At 34.2% G+C, this 21,851-nt stretch overlaps 3 protein-coding genes across 8 annotated transcripts; 2 read left to right on the forward strand and 1 right to left on the reverse strand.

The window, feature by feature from the left end:
• The first annotated feature begins 1,004 nt into the window (after nucleotides 1–1,004).
• Nucleotides 1,005–1,725, forward strand: LOC7482869 (uncharacterized). The gene has a single exon (XM_002311452.3). It carries the CDS (start codon nucleotides 1,149–1,151, stop codon nucleotides 1,686–1,688), a length of 540 nt encoding a protein of 179 aa, XP_002311488.1. The 5' UTR covers nucleotides 1,005–1,148; the 3' UTR covers nucleotides 1,689–1,725.
• A 6,601-nt stretch (nucleotides 1,726–8,326) lies between these two features.
• Nucleotides 8,327–16,069, forward strand: LOC7482870 (sulfhydryl oxidase 2). Of its 2 annotated transcripts, XM_002311453.4 has the most exons (12): nucleotides 8,328–8,877; nucleotides 10,747–10,771; nucleotides 10,845–10,937; nucleotides 11,335–11,516; nucleotides 12,117–12,180; nucleotides 12,279–12,347; nucleotides 12,451–12,524; nucleotides 12,609–12,762; nucleotides 13,955–13,995; nucleotides 15,022–15,168; nucleotides 15,245–15,688; nucleotides 15,855–16,069. In XM_002311453.4, exons 1-12 carry the CDS (start codon nucleotides 8,651–8,653, stop codon nucleotides 15,874–15,876), a joined length of 1,542 nt encoding a protein of 513 aa, XP_002311489.1. In that variant the 5' UTR covers nucleotides 8,328–8,650; the 3' UTR covers nucleotides 15,877–16,069. The 2 variants fall into 2 exon arrangements, with proteins under 2 accessions (XP_024462899.1, XP_002311489.1); XM_024607131.2 differs by having other exon boundaries at nucleotides 8,327–8,877; nucleotides 15,245–16,069.
• Nucleotides 16,070–16,533: 464 nt separating this feature from the next.
• Nucleotides 16,534–20,921, reverse strand: LOC7482871 (uncharacterized). 5 transcript variants are annotated; one of them, XM_024607136.2, is made up of 8 exons: nucleotides 20,505–20,921; nucleotides 19,231–19,591; nucleotides 18,042–18,113; nucleotides 17,833–17,897; nucleotides 17,576–17,726; nucleotides 17,260–17,340; nucleotides 17,074–17,163; nucleotides 16,534–16,947 (listed from the first exon to the last, which is right to left on the reverse strand). In XM_024607136.2, the coding sequence occupies exons 2-8, from the start codon at nucleotides 19,483–19,485 to the stop codon at nucleotides 16,858–16,860; spliced, it is 804 nt and encodes a 267-aa protein (XP_024462904.1). In that variant the 5' UTR covers nucleotides 19,486–19,591; nucleotides 20,505–20,921; the 3' UTR covers nucleotides 16,534–16,857. The 5 variants fall into 5 exon arrangements, with proteins under 5 accessions (XP_024462904.1, XP_024462901.1, XP_002312427.2 ...); XM_024607133.2 differs by lacking the exon at nucleotides 20,505–20,921 and adding an exon at nucleotides 20,053–20,360; XM_002312391.4 differs by lacking the exon at nucleotides 20,505–20,921 and adding an exon at nucleotides 20,049–20,360.
• Nucleotides 20,922–21,851: the final 930 nt, after the last annotated feature.

The raw sequence follows: 21,851 nt of genomic DNA on the forward strand, positions 1-21,851 counted from the left end.
TGTTAAAATTCAATAATTTAAGCAAAATTCATGATTCAGATCTTAAACCAGGTCAACCAATCAGCTACCCAGTCAGGTTTAAAAACCTTGCCAAATTGTTGCAAGTGTGCCAAATTTCAAAACCAAATTCGGTGAAGATTTAATGCATGCACTTCAATTTCCGTTCTCTAGACCTACAGTAACAGTAGCTGTGTCTTTGCCTCCAAATTTTTATTAACTTAGCTGAACATAGTAAAAATCAAATAGCGTAGGTGTCCGAAAATTGAATTATAATATCCACTTGTCACGGCGGTTTTAAGCGTCAACTATTTCCCGACAAAACTATAGAAGTGGAAAATCACCTAACGTTGTTCAGGAGTTAGGGATTGAAGTCAATATAATATAATGTAACGGAGTTTCAACTAAATTAATTATTTTTAAAAGTATAGTTGTAATTATTTTTTATTTTATTTTATTTTCACGGAGGACAAATGCGCATTAATGTAAATGTAGGTTATGAACGAACATGTACGCTTAGAGTTTGTTAGGTATATTTGTAGTTGTTGTTTTTTAAAATATTTTTTATTTAAAAATAAATTAAAATAATATTTTTTTATTTTTTAAAATTTATTTTTGACATCAAAAAATTAAAAAAATCTAAAAAAATTTAATTTAAAACAAAATAAAAATATTCAATTTTTTTTTAAAACATAAAATCAATCACGCTGTTAGTTAAAAAAAAATAGTATGCCATATAGAAAGAATTTTTTGCTATCTCAGATGCAAGATTCTGACCTTGTAGCTGGTGAAACATGGTCACAAAAGCACATCCTTGCAATTTTGAAGGGATCTAGGTCCCACGCGCAATTACCAGCCAAGCCAAGACTGAGTGGAGAACCATTAGAACCTTCGCATCTTTTCGTCGCATTCGTCTTTCTTACAAAACAATCCAGCACAACTTCCACGCCTTTGCATACTTATTATTATTATTTTTTCCATAGAGTGATTATCCTGCCATTGGCTCTTCTATTCCCTGTGTACCTATAAAGCCCACAATTTCCCTCACATTTTTTCCTCAACGAACTCTTAACCGATTTCATTTCTTCTCTTAAACCAAAAGAAATCACTCTGGTCTCTATCTTGTATTACTTTGATCGCCTCTTCTCAATATGGGCAACTATATTTCATGCACTTTAGCAACGCCTTTGATCAAGAGCTCCAAGGCTGCAAGGGTTGTTTTCCCAGCAGGTGAAGTTAGGCAGTTCAGGGAGCCCGTGAAAGCAGCAGAGCTCATGTTAGAGTGCCCAAACTTCTTCCTAGCAAACTCACAATCTCTTCACATTGGCAGGAGGTTCTCTGCCCTTAGCGCTGATGAGGAGCTGGAATTTGGCAACGTTTACCTTATGTTTCCAATGAAAAGAGTTTTTTCTACTGTCACCGCTGCTGACATGGCTGTTTTCTTCATGACTGCAAATTCTGCTGCTAGGAGAATATCTGGAGGAAATAATATAACTAGGGTCTTGCCGGAATCCGGTGGTGATCAGAACGCTCGAGAAAGCCCAAAGGGAAGTGAAAATGGAGCAGCAAGATTGAGTCTGGAAGAAGTTGAGGGGTTTCCGTTGCCAGAATACAAGTATAGGCTATCTAGTTGTAGATCAAGGAAGCCTATGTTAGAAACTATAAATGAAGAACCTGTTCGTTCAAGATGAATAGTAGCTAAATAAATTAATTTTTTTAGTTTGATAACTCTTAATTCCTGTCTCTTTGCATATTATCTCTGAGTTTTTAGCCAACAGAGAGGATGATTAGCTTGATTTGGTGATTAATATTAAAGAATATAATCTATGGTGAGATCAAGAGTTTGGTTTTGATTTTATTTTTATCGGTGATCACACCGTGTGGTCAAAATTAATGTAGAAATACACACCCACACGCACAGGAACCGTATTTGACTTAGCTAGGTTTTGATCTGATTAGTTTAAAATCAGGTTGAGGGAAGATTTATCCATGCACAGCACATGCTTCCGAACATGATTATCATTATTTCATTGCACAACATTAATTTCGTTTATGTGCCGGTTGTTTATTGCATTATTCTACATGATTAATTATCTATCCTTCTGTGAAAGACAACAGTCAGAATAAACTTGGGTGTTGGTCAGAGCTCCTCTTACTAGGATTGGAATTCTTCTAACTAGGATGGCAAGGGTGGTACGCAAGTTTAGTTTTCGATGTTAGAAGCCATGCGCGTATTCTGTGAATTACATGCATGAATAGGAGAGAAAAAACACATTCAATGAAGGTGGGCTGCAGTTTCTTCTGTTGTGCTGGGGGGGCGTATTGGACCATTCTAGAAACCGTGTATGGCTGTGTAATCGAGAAAAATAGAAAAGAAAGATAACGTGCAACGTTCCTAGGTTGCTTTCCGTCCGAAGCCTATAGGACAACGAGGATAGAAGAATACATTTCTACGGTTCTACCGATGAGTATATGTATTTTAAAATATAATATAGGCAGGAGAGCAAGTCTAAGTACTTGGATTAGATAGATAGCCGAGTCAAGGAAATGTGAATCTAGCACTTATTCCTAGGGGTAAGTAAAAAAATTAATTAAATTAAAAAAACTAAAAAATAATAATTTAAAAAACCAAATCATAAAAATAACCGATTAAATTGATTAGAATATTTAAAAAAATATTTAGTTTGGTTCGGTTTTGATTTCATAAACCTGAAACTGAAAAACTTCAACCAAATTGAACTGGTTTAATTAAAAATAAATTGAATCAAACCGAACCAAAAACAATTAAACCAAACCAAAACTCATAAGAAAGTTCAAAAAAAGCTCAAAAACAATATAGTTTTTTATTTTTAATATAAAATAATCAAACCAAAACTGGTCGGTTGGGTTTTGGTTTTTGATATAAAATAACCAAACCAAATCGAAACCGGTCAGTTAGAACCGGTTCGATTTTGGTTTTATTTATTATATTTTTAAAAAAATCAATTTAATTATTTTATAGGTAAAAACCAAACCAAACCAAAAATAATTACCTCTCGGCCAAATTCAAATCACACTTTTCTTTTAATTTGTAAAATAAACTCCAATAAAAAGGAAAAGCATCCAGCTAGCAAATAGAAACATAAAATAAAATATCCATGAATTAAAAATTAATTCCATTATGTTTTTAACATAGTATAAAATACATGTTAGAGGACTTAAGACATTAACTGGTTTCTAAATATCTAGTTATCCTGGCCAGGCAATTAGTTTTTTTTTTTTTTAAATATATTATTAAACCTCGAGTTCCAACAATAGAATGGGTGTAATATGAAAATTTATAAATATCAAGGTATACTTAACCCCATTATGTACGTGGGATTAGTCGAGATGCGTGCAAGCTGACCCGAACACCTACGTTAAAAAAAAAAATCATCACGGCAAAGAAAACAATTAATATGGATTTTTGTAATCAATCCATCCTAATTGAAAAAAAAATCATGATTGATCATGACTTTTAGAGATGAGTAAAAAAATTAAAAAATTGAGGAAACCAAGAAAACCGAAAAAACCAAATTGTGAAAAAAACTGGCTGGTTCGGTTTTGGTTTTATAAGCCTAAAACTGAAAAAACCAAACTGAACTCAAACAAAAAAAAAACCAAAAAAAAATCGAGCCAAACCGGAAAAAAACAAAGCCAAACCGGAAAAACCAAGCCAAACCGGTTTGAACCGGTTTTTGTCCTAAAAAACCGAATCGAAACCGGTTGGTTTAAACCGGTTTTTATCCTAAAAAACCGAACCGAAACCGGTTGGTTTAAACCGGTTTCGGTTTTTTTAAAAAAAAATATTTCAGTTTGGTTTTTTTTTTTATAAAAACCAAACCGAATAAGAAATGATCACCCTAATACTTTATACATGCTTGGAAAACCCACCTTTTTCTAGTTAAAGTTGAAAGAAATTAATTCTGGATAGTTCAAGAAATTGTGGGTGGATTGTTCGAAATCTTTTTATATCCCTTTTCTTATACGTAATGAGTAAAATAGTTAAAAAATTAGTCTAGGATGCTTTAGCAAAACTTTTCATGAAATCCCATGATTTTAGTAAATGATTTATTTAATTTTAATATGAAAAAAAACGACCTGAAAATACTTCCGGTGACAAAATTTTAAAAAAAAATTCATTGATAGATTGGCGGCGACGATGAAGATGATACTTAAATCATTTGTTTCACATGGTAAATTAATTGTTCCAAGTCTATTATTTTGGACTCAAATTCAAATTAAGCCGTGAGTAGTATTTTTTTCACAATGCATCGGTCTTACGTCTCTTTTAGAAAATAATTTTATATTAGTGTCTGAAAAGGGACACGGAGATTTTTTATTATAAAATCACAAAATAAATATATAAAAAATAAAAGCCCTAGCTTATGTGAGTGAACCCTAAGTTTTAGCGGGAATTCAAGTATAAATTATGTTTGGTACTGCGGAGTGATTTGATAAAATAAGCGAATTCAAATATATCTAACCGTAAAGCGCCTGAGACCTGAATTTATGCATCCCCTCCAGGGGCGCATATCTCACACATGGGCTCGGGATGGTCTCGAACCCGAGATGCCTATGGCCTAATCTTACACCCGGTACGAGACAGCCTGGAGCACCAATGGATTTGAAAGCGGACCCGGATAAGGTCTTTGCATGAGGAGGGAGATGGGCTGCTCTCCAGCCTAGACAAGGGGCCTAACCCCGAATGGCATTCTTCTCCGAGCACGAGCTTATCCCGAGCATCCATTTCTTGATAAAACGTGGAAGATATCATGATTAGTCTTCTAGTTTGTATAAGCAAAAAAAAACCTTCTCCCGCACGACCAATAAATAATTCAGCATTCCTAAAATATTAAATTGCCGATTCACATTTATTCGTGTTTTAATTGATGAATTATTTAATGTCTGAATGGTGATCCACGTCATTTGAATAAAGTGTGGTAATTTTACTTTTAATTTCAAATGAGGGTCATACAAATTCTAAATCATTTCAAAATTTTCAAAACTCTCCACAAATGTGTAGAGTTGGAAGTTAGAAGTGTAGTAATTGTTATTTTTTAAAATGATTTTTATTTAAAAATATATAAAATAATTTTTATTTTATTTTTTAAAAAATATTTTTGATATTATTATTTTAAAACAATTTAAAAAATTTAAATAAACAAAAAAGGTCTAAATTTATCAAGTGAATTAACTTAAATAATGTTTGAGAACACAGTATAAATTGTATTTTCAAAGAAATTAAAAATTATTTTTTATTTAAAATTAAATTTTTATATATTTTTAAATCGTTTTAATATACTATATAAAAATAACTTTTTAAAAATAAAAATATTATTTTAATATATTTTTAAATAAAAAAATACATCAAACCATAACCACCGCAACGCTTCAACCTCCTTCAACCTACTTCTTAATATAATATGATGAATGAATGCTTTTGTCTTTTAGTTGAAAGTCCAACCTTTGCAATCTACTCCTTAGATCCCTTCATAAATGCTGAGATATTCATGTGACCTGGCAGTGTCATTGTTGTTCGTTGGGGTGACAGGGACCCTGCCAGGGGTAACTCGATTGCCTTATCTATTGCTGTGGAATGAGATAGACAGTTATATAAATAATAAAAAATTACAACGAACTTAGCTGGTAAGTATCACTGATACTATTACTACCTTCGAGTATCATTCATCTTAAATCTCCGCTGCGTGACCACATAAAAAAAATTAATTGATTAAATTTTAAATTTATTTTTAAAAAATTATTAATTCAAGTTAGAAATTTATATGATTATTAACTTTAAAACTTCAAGAATTAATTAAAATGTGCGTAAACTGATCAAGACATTTACGATTATTAAAAAAAACACGACATGTTCATCACCTTCTATACTAGACAATTAAACCTGAGAGGTGTAGCTCAACTGGTCAGGTTCTGGGTTTACTCCCCAAAAATCACCAGTTTGAGACTTATAAACTTCGAGACCACTGGAGGCTTACATGGTCGTTAATTTCAAGGCCCGTGAAATTAGTTGAGGTACACACAAACTAACTCGAATATCCATATTAATCTATAAAAAAAAAACCAGCTGCTTGCAGTAGTATTTTTTATCATCACAGGATAATTTCACTATCATTAATTCTTTTTTCTATTCCCGTTGAACTATCGAATCATTGCACAATTTTCTTAAATAACACTCTTCAATTTTATCTCCCAAAATCATATATATATATATATATATATTCATTTTAAAATTTTAAATTCTATATTGACTAAACCCAAATCAGTTCTAGCACATTTTCCACGATAATTTCACACATTATCTGCATAATTTTCCCTCTTTCACCTTTCATGGTCTATTTGTCGATATGTCCAATAAAGGGAACCGTGAGTTCCCTTTTGTTTTCTTTTAAACTTTTCACACTAATTATCATCATCGGGCACTAACACAACCCACGATGCAATTAAAATTTAAAATTTAAAAAATATTCTCCTATGCCATGCATCACACATGATCGGTCCTGTGCTTAAGGTGGGGGTATGATTTTTTTTTTCTTTTCATCTCAAATAGACGCTTTACTCAGTGCTAAGCTACTATAATAATTATGTTTAAAGCATTAAACAAGCCACTGACACAATCAACTCCTCTAATCTTTTTTTTCCATGATACAAAACATTTCCTAACACATTAAAATCACTTTTTTTTTTTTTAGATTCGAGGAAATTTCACTTTTTAAAAAACGTATTTTATGGACTTAGGTGAGCGAATAAAACCTCGATTATCCCAGGCTCTTACAAGAGATGCACACCTTGACTCGAACTCGAGACCTGCTGTGCAGATTTCAAACCTTTTGCCATCACGCTACGCCCCTTGAAAACTACATTAAAATCACGCTAAAACTCAAAAATAAGTTTTGATTAGTGTTCCTTACCTCTTAACCGTGATTTTTATAAAAGAACAATGGCAAGGAAACTAGTCTTTCCTTCACCCCTTCTTTCTATTCCTCTTCCTCTCCTTTTCCCAAAACCCGCCCCTTCTAGTTCTTCTGTTATTTGATTTTTTCTTCAATTCCCTAGCTAAACTTCTCCTAGCTCCCTTTTATCTTTATTTTTCTAGTGTATTCTTGCAATTTTTAAAGGAAAATTTGAAGAATTTTTGGCAAAATCCCCCTCCCTCTTCTCCTATGGTGGCCGTCCACTCTTTTAGAAGTCAAGAGTGCATTTATACTCCCTTATTTACACATATTTATTGTTTTGCTCTTCTCTTTTAATTTCAGGTGTTTTTTTAATCAATTATTTGTCTTGTCAATGTTCTTAAAAATAAACCACGTTCAAGGGTTTTTAATTCTTAAAACTTCATTTCTAAAATAATTATTACTGTTACGTTATTTTATTGTCATTTATTAAATTTTAAATACACAAGGGATTTACAATTTTTAAATACAAAGGATTACTGGATTCTCTCGAAACCCCTTCTCCCCGCTCTATGCATTTTGTTTACTATTGATAGTTAGCTACCGTGACGGTTTCTGTTTTTTCTGAACTGCATTGAAAAAAATAAAATTATTTGATTAGTTGAATAACTTATATGTTTTTTTTTATTGGACTTCGTATATAATGTATTTTAAATTTTATATTTGTAGAAGCTTAAATAAATTGCTTTTTATCAATGGAGACTTAAAAATCAATCTCACAGTAATTTTAACTGGATTTTTTTTAAATAGTAACTATACTTTTTCTTGAATTTACTTTTTAAAATAATAACCATATAAATTATCATAATATTAAACACACACTTAGTTCATCATTGCTGTTATGGTCACCTAACTCGTACTTGAGATTGTGATATAAAGTATTTTTAAAATTACAACTACAAGTATTTTTCTTGAATTTACTTTTTAAAATCATAATTAACACGTTAAAATATAGAAAAAAAACTAAAAAAAATCAATATTTTTTCAATGCATATAAATATTCAAAAAAACATCTTAAAACGGAAGCCACCACATTCTCACACCAAAGACCAAGTGTCGAGGTGATTAATATAGCGTTGGATCAACTCATGTGTACTTTAACTAAACTTACAGGCCCTTAAGTTAACAACCATATAAGCTTTAAATGATCCTGAGATTTGTGAAACTCGAACAGATAACATCTAGAAAATAAATTTAGAACCTGATAAATTTACCTACACCCTTCAAGTTAATTCAATACATTTCTAACATCATAATATTTGGCAGTTCTTGCCATTTTAATGAATTTCGGTGTGAATCGATCAAAAAAATAGGTGTTTAAGAGGAACATTTGCCGCAACCATAAGGGCGTGAGGGTGTTTTTCTCGCCAAAATAAAAACAAATCACCCATGGGCAAAAATGCACTGTACACATAGCAGCAGCAAGCCGTTCGGCTTTCGGCCGGAAATTGACCCACATCTATCGGATACGCCCACCACACCACCCTGTTGCCTACCCACTTTTAAATTCTAACTTTACACACAATAAAAAGGAAAAAACAGATCTCCCTCTTCCTTGTCTAAACCTCGTCCAAAAAACACTGAAAGGGTTTCCATATCGAAACAACCAGAGTTTCTTCTTCTTCTTCTTCTTCTTCTTATTGTACAGTAATAATTTTACCATGTCTATGTCTAAAGCATCAGTGATTTTGACTGTGATCGTGCTCTTGCTAATTAGCTCCAAGGAAGCGGCGTCGATTCAGTCGGGATCGCGTTCGATCCTCCGAGCTGTAAGCAGCGAAAACAAAGCGCAGGTTGATTACGCTGTTGATTTGAATAGCACGAATTTCGATGCTGTTCTCCGTAACACTCCCGCTGCTCACGCCATTGTCGAGTTCTTTGCTCACTGGTCAGTTTCTCTTCATCCCAAACCACCTAGCTGTTACTTTCTGCTATTTATCTATTAAATGAAGCGCTTTAATTTTCAAAATTTTTAGTCTTGATTACGAAATTATTTTATCATTTTATGTATTAAATTCATAAAGCAGTGATTTTTAGCACAGAACTATAGATGGATTTTCCTGTTTGTGTTTTTTAGAGGGATGATTAAGAACTGAATTGTGACTAGTGTAAATATAATTTGTTTTTTCATACACTAGTTTGATCAGATAACGTGACTCCATCATTTGCTGAGTTATAAGTCTGCCGAGGAAAAAGAAAGACAGCTATAGTGTAAAAGGGTTGTTACTTTAAAGTGCTGGTGCTGTCTTTATTTTGATTGTGGCTTCTATAATGCCTTTCTTAATAAAGTAAGGCAACGACCTTTTCAACTGAATTCTGCGAAATACTCACTGCATTATGTTATTCGAAAAATTGGTTACTGAATTCAGTAATACAATCACCAAATGATATCCAATAAAATTCGGTGACTGTAAAAGTGAGCTTTTGCAGAATTCAGTGAAGATTTTGCAAAACATACACCAAATTCTGTAAAAATTGCAATGACTTCCCTTTTAGGGAAGCATTGTAGAATTTCCCCTGTATGACCAATATTGTTTTCATCTCCTAAAGCTGATTCAGTTTTTAGTTTGCAATCCAGCTATTTGACAAAACATGTAATGTGAGATTTGGACTGGATCTGTTTAAATCACACGACAATCAGCTTCTTGTGTCTGATTCATATTGTGTCTGTTAGACCTTCCACATAACATTTTGTTATATTTGATACATTAACCATAGAACATTGTATATACAGGAGCTTGAGAAAGGTATTAAGACTGAGTAAATGATGGAAAGTGTATAGGGGTTGTGCAATGAATAAAATTAACGTTTCCATGCCTGTTACAATTATTAATTTCGATACTTGCTGCCACATTGGGGTCAACATACTTGTTTATTTAGCGACTGTTTCAAGTGCTCATAACTTTTTTCCCCTGAGATTCAATTTCTCACTACCTTATATTAAGTTTGATATCATCTCTTGCTCCACTGTTTGAATGCTCTCCTGTAAATTATTTCCTCTGCATAACCTGTTTTCTATCTTAAGTTATAATAGAGCCATTTTGCATATGATAATTGGTAATGTGGCCTGTATTATTCCTATATTTGTGTTGATTTTCTAAAACTAAAACTGAGAAAAAGATTTGTGGTCTGAAATGATAGAAGAACTTCACAATAATAAAACCTGTCTTCTATTCTTGTTTATCATTCCTAGGACTCAAACCACTTCTAAATGGTATTTTTTTGAGCTAGCTAGCTGTCACAGGCCACCTTGGCCCTGGTGTTATAAGCTAACGCGGGGGGCGGGGTGATCCTTCAGTTCATGGTTTTAAGCTAAGACAGCCACCTTTTGTACTGATGTTTTGAGCTGAAGGTCAAAAGGATCTTCCTCTTAGTTTCATGGGCCAATTAAACAATTTAAGATTGAAATTGCTTAAACTATAAATAATCATGTATCTGCTGACCAAGTTATTACTTGGTCTATTCTATGTTGTCCACAACCGCATTTTTGTTGGTTTCTCAAAATCAGGTTAATCTGCTTGTATGCATAACCATTAATTGAATATCTATTATACTGAACCAATGAAAAATTCATAAATTATCAAATTGTAAAAGAATACAGCACACCATGTTCCCATGCAGATTATTTGTTGAATCATGCCTTGTGCAATGATGGTTGTTACATTTTCTGTGTGATTCATCTCTTGCTCATTTTATTTTAACAATAACAGTAAGTTATATGACCTTGGTTTCTCCTTGCAATGACTGTCTTTTTCAGGTGCCCTGCTTGCAGAAATTATAAGGTATTGTATGATACACTTTTGCATTAACATTTTTTTTGTTTATTTTCTTATTTCTTGAGCTTCAAATACGCAGCCCCAATACGAAAAGGTTGCAAGACTTTTCAATGGGCCTGATGCTGTGCATCCTGGTATTGCATTGATGACAAGGGTGGATTGTGCTTTGAAGGTATATATACCGTCTTCTTGATTTCTTTTAATACACGTTGTGGTCATGTTCTACTCCTTTTAAATTATTTTGCAATGTACAGGAAATTAGTTGTTTCCATTAGCACTTAAATTGTGCTTTCTTTGCAAAAATTTACATCTCCACAGATTTGAAAGAGAAGAACGAAGCTTGATAAAATATTGTTTCCAACTATTTCAAATGATTGGTGAACAGGGAAAAGGATTGTAGTTATTCATATTGGCACAAATGTTTTCTAACCTCATCAAACTGTTTGTTTAACCTTTTCCTATTAGTGATGATGTTTGTAAAGTTGCGGCTCTTATAGCTCTGTTTCGGTCAATTGATATACATGGGTGGCTTGGTGACTAGTCCCTCTTTAACTTGTTTGGCAGCACAGATAAATAATAAACTCTGTGATAAATTTTCCGTGAGTCATTATCCTATGTTATTTTGGGGCCCACCTTCTAAATTTGCATCTGGTGGTTGGGAGCCCAAAGAAGAGAAGAGTGAAATACATGTCATTGATGATGGGCGGACAGCTGAAAGATTGCTTAATTGGATCAACAAGCAATTGGGCAGGTATTAGATATTCCTAACCACTGCTTGTTTAAGTGAAATCTTCATCTTGTAATTTACATGCCTTTTCCTCAAATGTGCTTGTTGATGTTAAAATTTGTTAATAGTGTGCCTACGAAACAGAATCATGTATCAAATTTCTCTAGAAGTAGAAAGAAATTGGATAAATTTTATGTTTCACATAATCATTTGATAGTGTACCTCGTACTCCCTTTTAGTTAGTTGATTTCTTTCTTTCTTTTCTATTGTACTATTAGTAGAAAAAAATTATACTTCATATTTTTATTGCTTTTGTGTTAGTGACATGCACATGATAAAGTCTTTTGTCAGTTTTGTGATATAAGTGCTTAACTACAGCATGCATCTTGACTAAGCAATCAGAAGATGCTGCACGCGCTAGATATGCTAAGCGCTTGTTCCTTGGGCTCTGTTATTCTGGATTCAGAGAAATGGGTTTCTGTTCATTGAATTATGTTATTTTGTTTCAATGAAGTCTGTTGTTGAAGGCTTCTGATTCTGGCAGTGTATGTTTTTTCGTTTCTTCGATACTGGATTTTGGCTTCAGTCTGCTGCCCTGTTACAACCTTTCATGGTTTTATGCAGTTCATATGGCTTGGATGATGAGAAATTTGAGCATCTTCCTTCAAACATATCAGACCTTGGACAGGTTTCTGCTTGCATAGTTCAAACTTGCTTTGTTACTTTCAATATAAATTCTTTCATTAATTTAAGATATTAACTTCTATGTTGCATAACTTGTGAAAGATTGCACGTGCTGTGTATGATGTTGAGGAGGCTACATTCTTTGCCTTTGAAATCATACTTGAACACAAGGTAGACATTTTCCCCATCTGGTTATGTTTGTGCGGGTGCATGCTCATTTGCATTGTCTCTCTTTGCTCGTTCTCCACCCATGATTTATATGCTTGCTCTGCAGATGATCAAACCACACACCCGGGCTTCACTTATTAAATTTCTTCAACTGTTAGTGGCCCATCATCCTTCAAAGAGGTAAACACCATCTTTTTGGAATGGAATTTTCCATACCCAAACCAGTAATTACCTCATTGATCTACTCCAGATTATTTGTATTAGGTGCCGAAAGGGAAGTGCAGAAGTGCTTGTGAATTTTGATGACTTGTGCCCACCAGATATGTGGTCACCTGACAAACAGGAAGCTGTCAGTGATAACAAGGGGATGCTGGGGAATTTCCAGATTTGTGGGAAAGAAGTTCCTCGAGGATATTGGGTAGGTGTTTTTCTCTTTCCTTAAGGAAGGAAACGTTTGCTGGTTTTATATTTTGATAATATCAAGCATTAGTCCGCCCTGGCCAATTTAGGACTGAAGTGTAGTGTAGTCAAATTGAACTATTTAGGTATGTTTTGACATTTACTAATAGTGGTTAGCATGTATATATTTTTGACTGATGTATTTTGATATTTTGGAGAGAGGCTAATTATATATAATTTTTGTTGATGGGTTCTGATATTAAATCTAAGATTACTGCAGAAATAAGCTCCTCTAAAATACTCAAAAATTTAACGGAGCCCCTCTCTTCTTTAGCAATTGTCACCCTTTTACTTGTATTCTTCTACAAATAGAAGCAAAATTGTCATTTTGGGCAAAAATGTTGCCACTCGCTAACCTTATATGATATAATCTGAGCTGATTTGTCTAAGAAGTAAAATTATAAAGTGGCATTTGAATGCATAAGTTTAATGAAGCTTCTTTGTGTATGAGGCTTAAATCTATCATCTAATGATTGCACGTGAGCATTTGTGTCTCTGGGATATATGCCATTTATTGATCTGTGGGGTACTGTACTCAAATATCAGCATTTTTTGAACTGTTTTGTGTGCCATTCTTGAAATGGTATCATGTCAGTTAATTTCTGTGTGATAATTGACAATTATTGAGTTATTACTTGCTCTATTAAATTTCATTTTCTAAAATTATTGTGTGGTTAGTGCCTAGTTTGGACTATTGTTTTTTTCATCTAGCCATTGCTTTGAATAAGTAAGAATTGGTGGAACATAATATTATTTCAATGCTTTCAATATTGAAAATGGCATCTTAACATTTCTGGAGCCATTCAGTAATTTTAATGTTTGCAAAAGCGCCCACCGATCCATATGATAAGAGTGAACTAAGTTTGTGATTTTTTAAAATATCCATTCCAATTTGACTTCCACTGTATATTTTTTAGATATTTTTTTAAATTTTTTTTGAGAAGCCGAAAATTTGTTTGTGAGATCAAGCAATGATGTATGGTTTATTTTTGTTGAAAATGTTACTTGTTACTGCCCTTTTACCTGTGGTAGCTTAGCTAATACTAGTTTGTGCCATGTGTTTAACTATGGCTTTCATCTTGTTACTTGTCAAATTGCTGGATTGATTTTCTTAATATATTATTTTGAAATGGCTGTGTGTTCTTTGTCAGATGTTTTGCCGTGGCAGCAAGAATGATACCAGGGGCTTTAGGTAACAGCATATTTTCCTTATTCCAATTATTTACAGGATGAACACTTTGTTCAGTATGTTTTAAGTTTTGCTATAGTGCTCTACCCAGTTATTGATACACTAGAGATGGCGAGTTCATGTGTAGTGGTGCTACATTACTTGATATGACAAGGTGCATCCAAACTAAGCCTAAAATAGTCTCTTGTTAGTCTTGTATTTGTTCACATTGGAGCATTTCTTGTAATGAGTTATTCAGCTTGCTTGGAAAGGCTGTGTATAGTTGACAAATATGAATTCATACATTGTCATGTTCTCCATTATCTCCATTGTACCATCACTGGGTATGTCAGAATTTGAGGACTGATCCACTGCTTCATTTTTTTGACCATTTTCCAAGATCTTTGACTAAAAAAAATGCAGATTTGCAAGAATGACAGTGGCAGTCCACACTCTGGGACTGTTAAATACATGGGCGGTGTGGTTACTAGGGAAATAATAGACATCTTGGTGATAGTGGTGGATGCAGTTATCGCTAAGGTGGTAGCAATGATTGTTAGTGATAGCATGTACTGTTATAGATGCTAGTGTCCAGAGAAGCTCTAAGTTTTCTTTCAGATTTAAGAATCATTTCCTTCTGCTGATAAGCAGTAATTTGCTTTATCTGCTCTGAAAATAGCAAATTTGAAGTGCATGGCAGTTTAACCTTTTGGATTCAGAAAGAAAGCATAAATTGTTTTTACTTTTTGTATGCCATTATCCATGCATATGTATGCGCAATCTTATGATAGCTTCTATTATAATGTTTGTGAGATGGTATCTAGTATTTACTGCCGCTTGAGGCTTATCTTTTCTCTTATAAAAAAATGGCTCATCTGTTTCCAGCTTACACAGTAATACAAAACTTGGCATCTCTAGTAGTGTTTTCTCATGCCATGGAAACCAAACTCTTTTATTTTGAACAGCTATAACCCTTATAAAATTTCTCTACTGTTGAATTGTTTAACCAATCATCTTCCTTGTTCCATTTGTTTGTTTTGTCATTTGCAGCTGTGGTTTATGGGTTGTACTGCATTCACTCTCTGTGAGGATTGAGGATGGAGAGAGCCAGTTTGCATTCACTGCAGTATGTGATTTTATCAACAACTTCTTTATATGCGAGGAGTGCCGTGAACATTTTTATCAAATGTGTTCAAGGTAAAATCAACTCAGAATAAGTCACCTTTAGGCTCTCAAGCTCCTTCCTACTTATATAGGCTTTTCCAATTTGCAGTGTCACTGCCCCTTTCAATACATCCCGTGACTTTGCCCTTTGGTTGTGGAGTGCCCATAATAAAGTCAATGAGAGATTAATGAAGGAAGAAGCTTCTGTAGGAACTGGTGACCCCAAGTTCCCAAAGATTATTTGGCCTCCAAAACAGCTCTGCTCTTCATGTCATCTCTCTAGTAACCACAGAGAGAATGGATTTGGTCAAATAGATTGGAACTTGAATGAAGTATACAAGTTCTTGACTGGTTATTATGGCAAAACTCTTGCATCTTTGTACAAGGAAAAAGATCGTCTTGGGGATGAAGTGAATGATGGGGCTATTGCAGATTTAGTGGCCTCAACGAATGCAGTGGTGGTGCCTGTTGGGGCTGCGTTGGCAATCGCGCTTTCTAGCTGTGCATTTGGAGCGCTTGCTTGCTACTGGCGTTCTCAGCAAAAAAACCGAAAGTATTACCACCAACTACACTCTTTAAAGAACATCTGATATTAACGAGGATGATGAGCTTTTTCAAATTTGATATAATTATTAACCAAAAGAAAATTGACAGGATGGTGAGATGCTTAAAATTTTGTGGTGAATTTTCTTATTTGTTTTCCTTCCCCAACATTTCAGGCCAAGGAGAAGCTGGAACTAAGATATTTAAAAAGGGCAAAACCATACAGTCATTAAGGTGCCCAGTTGGGGTTCAATCAGACTCTCAATAGGAATCCAGATTACAATCTTACTGACCTGCTTTGAGGTCCTCCTTTGTACCCTTTTCTGGACATTTCCTTTTGAGCACACTTTTGGATTCTACAGATTAATATTAGAATTTCAATTTTACAAGAGATCAGTTTCTCCTCTCTTTATTTGCCTTTTCTTTCTCTTTCTTTCTTTATTATTATTCTCCTCACTTTTAAAAACTGCAACGATTCACAGTTGAGCATGGATCTTATTAAGATAGAATGGATGCTGCAGTTCTAAGAGGGTATGACTGTTCCTTTGTATCCGCTGGATTTTACTCTTGGAATGTGAGATTAATTCAGTGTACAGTTTTTTGAACGCAAGTACCATATCTTGGCTCTGTTTATGTGCATTTGATGGTGTGAAAAAAAGAAGATATCTGTAACGTGTAAAACATTTGCACAGGAAAGTTTTTCACAGTGGATAATACCTTTTTCTATACTCCAGACTTGACTGTTAAACAATCTAGCTGATTGACTACTTTGCGTACAAGTCATTTGGTATTGCTGCATGAGATTAGATTTCAAATTCTAGCAGCTAGGGATGGAAAGATAGAGACTTGCACTCGTTAGGTCAGCTTGTGTTCTTCGTATAAATGTTTGTATATACATTGGAACCTTTTTTAACTGTACAAAGCATTTAGATGATGGAGAAGTAAAGAAAATGCAAATCTAGGAATCTAAATCACTATTGTCTTCCAGGGAACTGTCGTTTGTTTGTCACTGTCAACAAACAAGATACCGTGCTCTTTCAGAAATCAGAACCCATTAAACTTTGCCCCGTGAGGAAGCCACCTTGGAAACTTGATTTTTCAATCTTTTTTTCACATTTGAGAATGAAATTATCTCCATCTACCTTGAAACAAACTAGTAACTTGAAGATCTGGCAGATTCTAATGAACATTTATTATATGTGGCCGAGGCTGCAGGGTTGGATGCTCAGCATCTTCATCATATGAATGAAATGATGAATTTGGAGGCTCCTGTTGATCAGCAATGAAACCAAAAAATAGGCAAAGAAAAATTGATGAGCATGAGTCTATAGTTCAACAGCATATCGTAAACATAAAAAAAGAAGCACGAGATCGTATACTGTGGCTGGAACCGACCTGATGGAGGCAGCAACGCTGGATGGCAGTCACTGCTTTTAACATGACATAGATTGAAAGAATAATCCCAGCAGTTCGTAGAAATAACGACTGTCAAACAAAGTAAGAAAGTGTTGGTCTATACTTTTCACACATGATTTTCATCAATGTCTTTTCCAGTTGTAGTAGCATTTCAAATTGTTATACCATAAATACCGGGAATGAGATATTGTTGGTTCCATTAAGAACAAGAGGAAGAGAGTGCCTTAGAATTAAAAGAACCATGAACTGCAAGAGAACAAATAGAGTAATGAGATTGTTAAAGGGACAACGCCATGGTGAAAAAAGGAATAATATAGTTATAAAAGGAAAAGAAATTATAAGAACACGGTCTAATAAAATGGAAACATTAGCTTCTGAGAAATGAATGTCCATAACACGACAGTTGTATCTCTTTCAAGGTTCTCCTGGAAAATCTCCTTTCATATTTTATTCCAAAAAAAGAGAGAGGAGAGAGACTTACAACTACAGCAATTAACCGACAGTAGATTGCATTTCTTGTAGTTGAAGCTGCATACTCATCATAGTCATTGTTCAAAAAGTTACGTTCAGTTGAGACCACTGCTATGAAGTGAGGACCATTTAACTCCCTTCTGGAAGTCTCCCAATTTCCCCTGATTAAAGTGTTGGAGCACAATCAGCACATTGGTGAAGTTCTAGTGAAATGGAAATACAATTAGAACAAAAGTTTAATGAAAACCAAGAAGCAAGCAAGATCACCTGAAGTTCACTGGAAACCCAATTTGGAACAGGGGAGGTGGTGCTGTATAACCAGGCTTGAACTCCTGAAATCAATGAAATTTTGTACCATTAAAGCTATGGTCCAATTTGTTGGTGACAAAGACTATAACCTCATGTCAACTACAAAGATTCCCCAGAACCAATGATAGTAACTAGATTGAAGCTGAAAATGTAAGAACAAAATGTACCTGGTGGCATATCTCACATATAGTGTTACCCTTCTCATTACACCACCTCTGTACGCACCTGCGATGAACATACTGCGAATATGAACAATCAGACATGAACATTGTCAGAAAGGGCAAGCTACATGTGATCGTATTGAAGGCTAAGTCAAGCTACACTAAAACAGTTGGCAAATTCATCTAGGAGACCAATGCATACCCTATCTATATGACATTCTGATATTTCAAGCTGGTTTAATAACACGACAAACATCAACTCAACTTTTGATGTTTAAGATGTTGATCTTTGTATAGTGGAAACAGGAAAACACCTTCAGTTTTTCTAAACCGCGAAACAGTAAAAGGAAAAAAGAAGAAGAAGCAATGCAACTACATAAAGACCGAGGGAGGAATAGGATAAATTAATAAATCAACACCTTCTGGACCATGCCAACAAACATGTCCCTGTGGTAGATTATTTAGGCATATTTTTTAACTTCAAACAAGAAAACTGGTCAACTGGGTTGAGTTAGGCAAATCTCAGTATATTTTTCCAAGTTCAACCAAGCAAAATCAGATCAACTAACCCAACTTGATGCTTGAGTCATTCAGCTATTAGCTATCTACCAAACTTTCCATTTTCCATCCAGGAAAATAAGGAAAGTGTATAATGATCATGATATTAACTATTTTTTCTTTTTTTTTGCTGTATGACTGTATCATATAAGATGTGATCCACGGTACATGCCAGTTAAGCAAGAGCGATGACAAGGGTTTCTCATGCAAATCTCACTATGGAAGCCTATATGAATCAGCTTATCAGTAAACCAAACGATCGAACGGTCCAATTACACGAGGAAAGAGAATATCGGCTGTGGTCTTTTTGGAGGAAAGAAAGGAAGCCTTCTAGAACATAGCAGTGAGGATGAACTTTTCCAGACAATCTGGTGAGTTATTCTCCCTCCAAAAGGCAAAACAATTGTACAGAAAGACGGAAGCATTGAGTTTCAAACTTAATGACTTTGACTTCAGACCAATTGGCAACTTTACTTTGAATTCCAGAGTAGATAAAAAGAAAGTAACGAAACTATACTTTGACAATTGACTAACACTCATTCTCATATGCATGAAAAGAATTCATAATTTTCCAAAAAGCACCAATATAAATGAAAATTATTTTTGGTTGATAAAGAAAAATAAAAGCTCAACGAACCTTCAAGCTGCCACAACAAGAACATGGTGTCTCCATATTGGAATCATCATCCTCATCCTGGCATATCCTGCACTCCACCAATTTCCTTGGAGTCGATATATCACCAAAATCCATTTTCTGGAAAGATTTATCAATTTTAGTGTCATCAACTGTTGATGCTGTGGCTTGCATCGACAGGTTTCTGCTCTCAATTGCAGCTTCTAATGTGGATTCAGTTAACAGCCGATTCACCAGCAACACAAAATGATCCCCCATCTCTCAATTTTCCAAAACAACCACCAATTGACGAATCTCAACTAATGTTCAAGAAATCCGAGCCCAGAACCAAGCTGTTGTGAGCCCCCTTGAAAATAAATAATCACTGTGGTTGGAATAAAACATGGAAAATTTGAAGGTTAAGTACTTTAACAAAAATAACCAAAAAAATGTTACAGAAAAAGAGAATACGGACATAAATATAAGGCGGAAAGAGGGCCAACTTCAGAAAAAAGAGATACAACTTTGTGGAAAAGGGCTTTAACAAAACTGCCAAACAAGTAGCATCACACAAAGAGACCAACAATCACAAGAAATGGCAAGGACCCAGATGAGGAGAACACAACTATAAGCATTAAAAAAAAAACCACAAACAAGAAACAGAGAAAACCCAAAAAGGGACAAGGGAAAGACAAAGATCAAAAGAAAGAAAGCTCTCAGATGCAACGAAAAGGAAAGAACTTTACCAATTCAACAGGTAAAAGAAATAAAATGAGAATCAGCAGAAGAAAAGGCGGTATAACGAAAAACATGACAGGAAAGGAAAGAAAGGAGAAACTTACGTACAAGAAAGGGATCGTAATTTCTTCAAGCTAAGAATATAGGTCTTACAATGAATTTTATAAGTGGTCTGTGGTGGTAGCTTTCTTTAGGTTTTTTGGTTCATCTCGTCAGGATTTTTCAGATAATTTTATAATCTTAAAGTGTAAAACTTCAATGTACTCATTCTTTTTTTCTTTTCTCCCCTGTTGCCCATTTCTCTTCTTTCTTCTTCTATTTTTGGATTTGCTTGTTCTTTTTTCTTGCCATTTGATCTAATTAATTACTTTATGCGACTTTGACACGCCGGTAGTGTCCGGAAATGCAGCACAAATATTATTCGGTAAAAAATTATTTTTTTTTGAAATTTTTTTTATATATATTCTTAAATCATTTTAATATATTGATAACAAAAACAAATTTTAGGATGCATATGAAAATTAAATAAGAATGAAAAAGCAATGGGAATGACACATAACTTGAAGGATGAAAATGTAAAGCTTTTAAATGTTTGGTTGTCAGGGCCCTCTCATCCTAATGCCTGCTCTCGCCCCTGCAAAAAGCTCTGCCACCGCATGCATATGTATTAACCAACCACCTGCTAGTAAGATGATTTACATAATCCACAGAAAAAGACGGGTAATTAATGGCAAATATGATGGTTTCCATCTTCACACTACACTGCTCCTCATGATGCACACATATCGATGTTTAATATAAGCAATAGATTGGATTGGGGACTCGTCTCATGTTCGAAATGGGGTTTGCAAGCTTTGGATATAGCTTCGTCATGAGATGCATTGCTTAGGTTTCCTATTCTAGACAGTTCTCTCTCTGGAAAAGAGGCCTTCGTTAAAGTGGCCGCCTCTCATCCTATCCTTTTCTTTTATGTGCCCAAAAATCTCTGTGCCGTGACAGATTGGATGTCTGTTAAATGCATATTGTGGCTGGAAGCCTATCGGTCACACATGATTATGAGCATGCTTCGAGTAAGCAAATCATCAACTTAGGCATTTGAGACAGGATTAGTGATTTAAAGACCTTTCAAATGTAGCCGTGAAAGATAGCTCGTCATCGTGTCATCCAAGAAGTGTTGGGGCTGCTCACTCACTAGCACGTGTCATAAGCTAATATATTTTTTTAAAAAATATTTATTAAATGATCAAATACAATAATTCTCATGAGTAACATTAATATTAACAATAAAACCAATATAAAATGATAAAAAAAACCTTTATAATAAAGTTAAGTTGATAATATTTTTTATATTTCAAAAAAAAAAAGACTATAACACCTTTGATTAAGGCATTTTAATTTATTACTATAGGGTTAAATGTATAATTTAACCATATAAAAAGATAAAATTACTAACCTAACCCTAACCCTGTATAAATTATTAAATACAAACTGTATTGCGATGATAATATCACCTTGATTCCAATATCTATTTTAAAGATTTTTTGAGCCAGAGGAAATTCCATCAGATTATTATTTGTGATTTGTCTCTATGAGTACAGTAAAACCTTGTATTTTTTTAATTTAACGAGTAATTTGTTTCATAAATCCGACTCTCCCTTCCTTCTCTGCATAAACTATTATATATATGTTTCTTTCCATCTATTATCATGCATTCACTTTTGAATAGAATCATTAATAAAAAGATTCAGCTGCTTCTCGTAAAAAACTACTATTGTCAACGTACGTGTTTTATTCTTGTAGCCAGTGTTGCTAGCTAGCGGCTGTCTCAGTGACTGCCGCTGGCATTCCTCGGACCATTCAGGGCATTCCCGCCACTCTGTTAAGAACAGCCTAACTGTCTCCAGTAT

The sequence above is a fragment of the Populus trichocarpa genome, chromosome 8, assembly GCF_000002775.5.
Source record: "Populus trichocarpa isolate Nisqually-1 chromosome 8, P.trichocarpa_v4.1, whole genome shotgun sequence".
NCBI lineage: Eukaryota > Viridiplantae > Streptophyta > Magnoliopsida > Malpighiales > Salicaceae > Populus > Populus trichocarpa.